This window comes from Aythya fuligula, chromosome Z (assembly GCF_009819795.1).
Source record: "Aythya fuligula isolate bAytFul2 chromosome Z, bAytFul2.pri, whole genome shotgun sequence".
NCBI classification, from domain to species: Eukaryota; Metazoa; Chordata; class Aves; order Anseriformes; family Anatidae; genus Aythya; species Aythya fuligula.
The window spans coordinates 75,598,598-75,605,979 of record NC_045593.1 but is presented as its reverse complement, the minus strand read 5'-3'; the positions used below and the strand labels follow the sequence as shown (position 1 = coordinate 75,605,979).

Genomic DNA, 7,382 nt, shown 5'->3' with positions numbered 1-7,382 from the left:
CATTTTTCAGTGATGGTTATCATCATTGGAAAGCAAAAAGGGAAAATAATTTCATTGCAGGCTGACCGATAATAAATCCCTCACCCCTATCCAGGGCTAAAGAGACAGTGATGACACCCTGCATCTCAGCTAGTGACTCAGATGTTTTTGAAAAATCTGAGGGGCTGAAAAAGGGACGGATGAACATGAGCTTAAGCAACTGGCTATCATGCTCTGTCAAGCCTGGGCAGCCTCCCCCGCGGAGCAAGGAAAGCAGAGAAACACAGACTCAAATGGGAGGACAGCACAACCTGCTTCCAAGCGAGCCAAGTTGCTCGGAGGGGCCAGCCCTTGCAGGAGGACACTGAACACAAACAGGACAATCGTTCTGCATCCCAGGACACAAACTAGCTCTCCTTCATAGAAATCACGAGCCAAGCAAGTGGAAAGAGCAGCAAGAGGAACATGAGTGGGGATTTTAATCACATCTCCCCAGTACATTTTTCATTGCTGAAGGGTTTTCCCCAGCTTTAAGGGCGAGGCTCAGCCACTGACAGAGGCTGAACATTTTCTGTGGTCACTGTCCCCAGCAGCCAATGCCACCAGCATTGCTCTGTTTGTGGTTACCCAAGAGGACAGCTGATCCCCAGAAGGTCCATCTGCCTGCGCCAAGCTGCCTGGTCTTATTTCAGCTGACTGACTGGCACAGGAGGAAGAGCAGAACAGATGCTCTTGCTACAGCAGCCCCCATGAGAAAGGGGAAAGTAGAAGGCAGCCAGTCCTTGGGCTGAAGATGAAAAAAAAAAACACGCACACACACACAAAAAAAAAAAAACAAACAACAACAACAACAACAAAACACAAACAAACAAACAAAAAACAATAATCTGTTAAAATTTAAAAAATCATTCTGCCTTGGAAGAAGGACTGCAATGCTGCTGAAAAGCAGAGTGCAGTTGACTCACAGCAGTCTCAGATTTCTTTATTAATCCAAACAAAATGTGCCTCTTTTCCACATGCACATTTATGCAAATAAATTGATTACACAATCTTCCAAATGTTGCATGTATACACTCCAGTGAGGTTTACATCCTTTCTCAGACCACTTTCTACAAATATTCCAGATTCTTACAGAACAGCACTTAAGGGTGTAAGTGTCTTCTTAATTAAAGCCTGTGCTTAAATACTTTCGTATATCAAGGGTATTTTGGAGAACTTTATTAACAGGAATATATTTGAGTGAAAATTAAAAAAAAAATAAAAATGCAAAGAGAAGCAATTCATAATTTGTTGCTATAGATAATCGATCTGTGAAGCACTGGAGTCTTTCAAGTCAAAATTCTTGTATCACCTGCAGAGTTCCCCCTTTCCACACAGTTCAGGTTTCTGTCTGTGACCACTTGCCATGAATTGCTCAAAAATGAGCTCCAAACCAGGAATTATCTACAGCACTAATCCCAAGACTGGGACTGCATGATCACCAAAAAGAGCAGAAATTGCAATCTGCTCATAGATAATCCACAAACAAACAAATAAACAAAATGGAGATACTGATTTCCCTTTCTTAATTGAATTCTTCTGTAATTTTCAGAGCTTTTTCAATAATCTGCTTGATTACACTCCCTGAAAGCTTTTTTTTTTTACTATTATTTTTCTGACTGTGCAACCTGTGCCCTAAAGCCATACAAGGAGCCGCTCCTATAATGAAGCTTCAGATAAATGACAGTTTAGGCTGTTTGTTAAGACACACAAGACTTATTGTTCCTTATAAAAATTTTAATGCATTTTATCCAATGACCAAGCTTGGGGCTGTGTACTTGTGAAACCGAGATACTTATGTAAAACTTGTATTAGTGTTATAGACCTTGTTACTCTAAATATTAGGCTAGAAGTCACAGGGTTTCCAAGATGCTGGTTGTACTTGTGGATGACAAAAATACCCTCTCTCACAGTGGACCCAGTATTTCGTGACTAGTTTCAATGAAAATCCCAAAGAAAAATCATTACTTAACTGCACAGCAGAGTAATTATTTGCTTACCAGTTTTTTCCAAGCCTGAGAAAAAAGATGCAAACACAGAATACTCCTCTGGAGCTGTACAGAGCTCACATGAGTTCATGCTTACCACCTGAAATCTAGCTCTTGTGTCTTTGGGAAAAGAAACCCATTTTTCTCTGCACTGTGTGAAACCTTCTATATTCAAAGCCAGTTCTCCCAGCCAATAATTATTTATTGCTAAGGGAGGAGACTTTGAATACTTGTGTTAATATGATCCACTCCTTCAAAACAGTTGAGGAAAAGGTACAGGTGGAATGAGGGCTGATCAAAGATAAAGATGCCAATAAATAGATGTGATTTTAAGGCTAGAAGAAAAAGGAAAAAAAGGGGGAAAAAACATTATTAACTCATGCCTTAATCACAGTATTACCTCACTTCTGCACACAGCAGGCAGTGCGTTCAGTCTTGGCATACACACCACCACTCTGCTGTTTGCAGTTTGCTACCAAGGGACCACCACCAAGAGCCATGTGAGAATCAAGGTGCAATGTGAAGGAAGTTCTGGCTTTGCAGATCAGTTGGACAATGGTAATGCACACAGGTGTGAAAGAGTGGTAACATGATGGACCTAAGGACATCGGAGGTGAAACCATTTTATAGAGACAGAGAAATATCAGCAGGGTTGTACAAGACCTTGGTAAGACCTCACTCTGAATACTGTGTACACCGCCAGTGAGCTCCCCTCACAGAAGATGAATTTAGTTCAGAAAACGTGCCCTACAGAGCTGTCAGAGGGTAGTGACCACATCTTTAGAGCATGACTAAGTGTCTCCTGCTACATGGATTCTGTGTACATCAAATTAAAAAAAAAAAAAAAAGGAAGAAAGAAAGAAAGAAAGGGAGCATATGATGTTACTTCATAAATACCTCTGAGGATAAAACTCAGAGAAAGGGGGAGGAAGGTGAACGTTCAAAGGAGAGGAGCTCTTTACGTTAGAGAGCAAGGCCAGCACTCAGGCAAGGTGAGCTGCTTGTACAGGAGTTAAACAAGGATTTCTGACCGCTCCAAGAGCGAGGGTCTCCGTCTGTCCTTCCGCACAGGAGCCCGCAGCACTGAACCAGCCAGGGAAGGCAGTCAGGACTGCCAGAGGCACCAAGGAGGTTTGGGCTCCAGGTGTCCCCGGGTCGGTGCGCCGTGCCGCAGAGGTTATCGCCCCTTTGGTGCACAAGGTGGCTGGGGGACATGGTGCCGGTCCGGGAGACGAATCGCGGAGCGCAGAAATAAGATCAGAGAGCTCTAGTGCTCCGGCCAGAGCATTAAACCGGGTGTCAGCACGGCTCCCGACCCTGCCTGGGATTAGGGCAAATTACCAGCACCGAGGCGCGGCGGAGACTGCACAGCCCCGGACACCGTCGCGCCCGTCCCCTCTCTGCCCTGTTTTCCCTCGGGCAAAGCGCTCTCTGTCACAGACGCGATTTTAGAAAGCGTTTGCGGCTCGCACACGCCGAGGAGCGGCTCCCCGTGAAGCGGCGGCTGCACCACGAAGGCACCCAGCGCAGCACCCACTGCAGAAGGGCCGAGGGGGTCCACACAGCCGCGGGGCACATTCTCCGCGCCCTCCCTCCCCCCCCCCCCTCCCCCCTCCTCCAGACCCCCCTCCTGCTCTTGCAGGCGGCCAGTCCTGGCCGAAACCCCCCACAGGGGGCATCCGTCGGGGCCGTCCCGGGACGCGCCCCCGAGGAAGAGAGCGGGCGCATCCCTGTTAGCCCCCTCCTTCCTCCCCGGGGGGGCGGGCGGCACCCGGCCGGCGGGGGCGGCGGCGACTACAAGTCCCGGCTGCCCGGGGAGGAGCCGGCGCGGGGCCGCCGCTCGCCGTCCCTCCCGGTGGGAGCGCAGCGCAGCCCAGCGACCGCCGCCCGGCAGCCCCAACTTTTCCCGGAGCCGGGCAGGGGGCAGGGGGCGGAGGGGGGAAGCTGCGGAGAAAGGGGAGCCAGGGCGAGGGGGGTGCAGTTTGGGGAGGCGGCTGCAGCCTGGGAAGAGGGGCTGCACGTGGGGGGTGGGGGGAGTGCGGGACACTGCACCGTGTGGGGGTGCTCCCCGTCACAGCCAGGAGTCCGCGAGGGGCGGTCCGGGGGCTGAGCCCCCTCCTCCTTCTCCTTCTCCTCCTCCTCCTCCTCCTCCGTCCCCGGGGAGGGGGCGCGGTGATAGCGGGGCTCCATGGGCGGCGGCGGGGGCGGCTCCGTGCGGGGTCCGCCCGCCGCGGCTGATGCCGCTGCCGGCCGGCCGCGGAGCGGCTGATGCGGGGCGGGACGGCGGCGGGGCCGGTGGAAGCGGCGGGGGTCGTGGCGGGGGTCTCCGGGCCATGCAGGGGCCGGGTGTGCGGGGTGTCGCGGTCCGGGCGTGCCTGCTGCTACTGCCGCCCTGCGCCCTGATGCTGGCGGCGGTGCCGGGCTCCGCGTCCCACCCGCAGCCCTGCCAGATCCTGCGGCGCATCGGGCACACCGTCAGGGTGGGGGCCACCCACCTGCAGCCCCGCTTGGTGCCCGACGCTTGGCCCCGGGAGGGGGCGGTGGAAGGAGGCGGTGGCCCCGAGGGGGGGGGTCCCGGCGGGGTCCCGGGGCCGGCGGCCGGGGGGCGACGGGGAGATGCGGACGCCCCCCGCGCCCTCCCCGCGGGACGCGCTGCTGCTGGCCGTGGCGAACCTGAACGGCGTGTCCGGGCTGCTGCCCTACAACCTGTCCCTGGAGGTGGTGATGGCGATCGAGGCGGGGCTGGGCGACCTGCCCCTCTTCCCCTTCTCTTCCCCCAGCGCCTCGTGGAGCAACGACCCCGCGTCCTTCCTGCAGAGCCTCTGCCACACCGTGGTGGTGCAGGGGGTCTCCGCCATCCTCGCCTTCCCGCAGAGCCGCGGGGAGATGCTGGAGCTCGACTTCGTCTCGGCGGCGCTGCGCATCCCCGTGGTCAGCATCGTGCTCGGCGAGTTCCCCCGGCAGAGCCCGGTAAGGAGCTGGGGAGGGGGCACACGGGGGGAGGCGGGCCCCCGTTGCACGGCGAGAAGGCAGCGCCGAGCCCCCGCAGCGCCGGGGCGGTGGGCTGCGGGCGGAGTGGGGAGCAGCAGGGAGCGGGTCCCGCCTGGTGTCTGCGGGGAACCACGCTTCTGCACCCCAGGTGGGAGCCCCGGGGCGGCGGGGGACGAGCGAGGATCCCCCAGCTTGCACGGGAGAAGGACCCGGCGGTGACAGCTCAGCCCGCGCCGAGTTGCTGGGCTGAGAGGAGAAGACGGGCTCCCGCGGTCCACCACTGCCTGGTGGCAAGGGGCTCCTCTGGAGGTCCTCGGCTTGTCCGTTGGAGAAGCTTCCCGGACCAAAAGAAGGTTGTGAGCCAAAATAAATGGGAAAAAAAAAAAAAAAAAAAAAAAGAGGTTGAAATGAACGTCCAGGATGCTTATTTGTTGCTGGTGTGAATGCAGTGCACTGTTGGTGTGGGATAGTGTCGATCGTTCAGCAGGTGACAGATTTTAGGGAAGTTGCTCACTGTAACTTGACTTTTCATTGAGCTGTCTAAAGCATTAGCTTTTTTTTTTTTTTCCTTACTTGTAGTTCATGCATTTCCGTTAGATTTGGTTTTTGGAGCACTGAATTGCCCAGCTAAAATAGTAGAAACTAAACTCTGACTGTGTCTGTTTGATCGTGTAGCTAAAGTAGTAGCAAAGAAAGTCAGCGTGCTTGACTGTCCTAGGCACAAATAATAGTATCCGAGGGGAGCTAAACTTTCTATCATGCAGAGACAGCATCTTAATGTTGCACACTCTGGAAAAAGATAACAGCTCAATATGTTGCCAGTGTGGGTTTCATGCCAGAAATCGTGTTCTGGCAAGAGTAGGAGGAAAATGCTCTCATCCGTGTCGCCCATGCAAGGGAAGTTGCGAGTAAAATGGCAGAAGCTGCCATTTGAGTAGCCAGGAGAAACAATTGCTTTATATAAAAAGACATAGCTCAACTTTGTGCTCAAAATGTAATTAGAAAAAAAAAAGATTACCAACTGAATTTGCTTTGCAAAATACAAAAAACATAGCCTGGATATGTATCTTCTATATTTCTTGAGTTAGGTGGTGACAGAAAAGGTGGGAAAAGTGCTAGTCTGTAATTGAAGGCTCAGCCACTGTGTGCTGGTCTAAACTCAGCTAGTTTTCTCTAGCTCAGCAAAAAAAAAAAAAAAAAAAAAAAAAAAAGGTAATTTGAGTTTCTCTGCAGATTTTTGCACAAACTCGGGGGTAATCAATGCCACCAACTGCCATGACTGCTGTGTGTTTGGTGCATGTAGCACCCAAGTTCTCTCTCTTAAATCTACCAACCTTTCAGTTACACTCTCGGTTGTACCTGAGTCAACAGCCAAAGCTTCCTAAGACCAGAGCCCGAACTGAGCATCTCCCTGCTCTGTTAAAATCAGAAATACTTTCTGTTCCATTCCAGATGGGACTGAGTTCATCTGAAGCTGCCAGAGGACACACAAAAGACACGTTCAATGCAGGGTTATACACATTGTTCCTTTCTGCAAACTCCAAGGTTCCTACTTTCCTTTCACGTTATTCTCACTGAGGAGGCAAGTGCTCATTGCCATGGAGGTCTTCATTGGATAAATCTGTCCAAATCAGGACTTTGTTCATAAGCAGATGTTTAAAAGTCAGTCTTCAATGGCAATGAAACCAATGCCAGACATTAAACCTGTGCTTAAGTGCTGAATAGATTAATTTTTTTTCAGATGAGCTAAAATATCACTCAAGGCTTTGTGGATTTAAAAAAATCTCAGCCTTATTCAAAGGCCAGCAGGTAATACAAGCCTATTAATCTCCAGAATTGGATCGGAGAGACTGAACATCTCTCTGAACACTTTGTTTCATACCCTCATGTAGTATACACCAGTTTTGGCCAACTCTGGAAGCCTTACCTCACACACTTCCCACTGTTATGGGATTTCCAACACTGTCCCTGTCCCAGGGACCCGACAAGGTTGGCCATAATACCCCCCGATGCCTTACTGCCCACTGTACCCCGGGATTTTGTCGCTCTGTCTCACACTAGTAATGGTGTGAAGTGGACATCCCCCTGGCCTCCCACCTTCCTGCTCCACAGGCCCAGGGCCACAGGCCGACCACCTCTAGCAGCGCTAGAGGGGGTAGTCAGCAGTGTCACTGTGGCAGATTTTGTTCATAAATAGTCTGAGTAGACATTATTTTCAGAGAGGAGAAGGCTGAGAGCTGGGGACTAACTTTACTTCTGAGGTGGGATGCGGCAGCCTGCGTGGAGCCTCCCTCCCTGCAGGTCGCTGGCAGCGAACCCCTCAAACACTTGCCCTTGAAGAGCTTTTCCTTCAGGAGCATCACAGATGTGCTAACAGACATTACA

At 51.9% G+C, this 7,382-nt stretch overlaps 1 protein-coding gene across 1 annotated transcript in view; it reads left to right on the top strand.

Annotated features, from left to right (window-relative positions):
• Positions 1-4,243: 4,243 nt before the first annotated feature.
• GRIN3A (glutamate ionotropic receptor NMDA type subunit 3A) overlaps positions 4,244-7,382 on the top strand; it is a 70,945-nt gene continuing 67,806 nt past the window's right edge. The window contains 2 exon segments of the mRNA XM_032205903.1: positions 4,244-4,570; positions 4,572-4,976. Coding sequence (XP_032061794.1) covers positions 4,244-4,570; positions 4,572-4,976 — 732 coding nt within the window.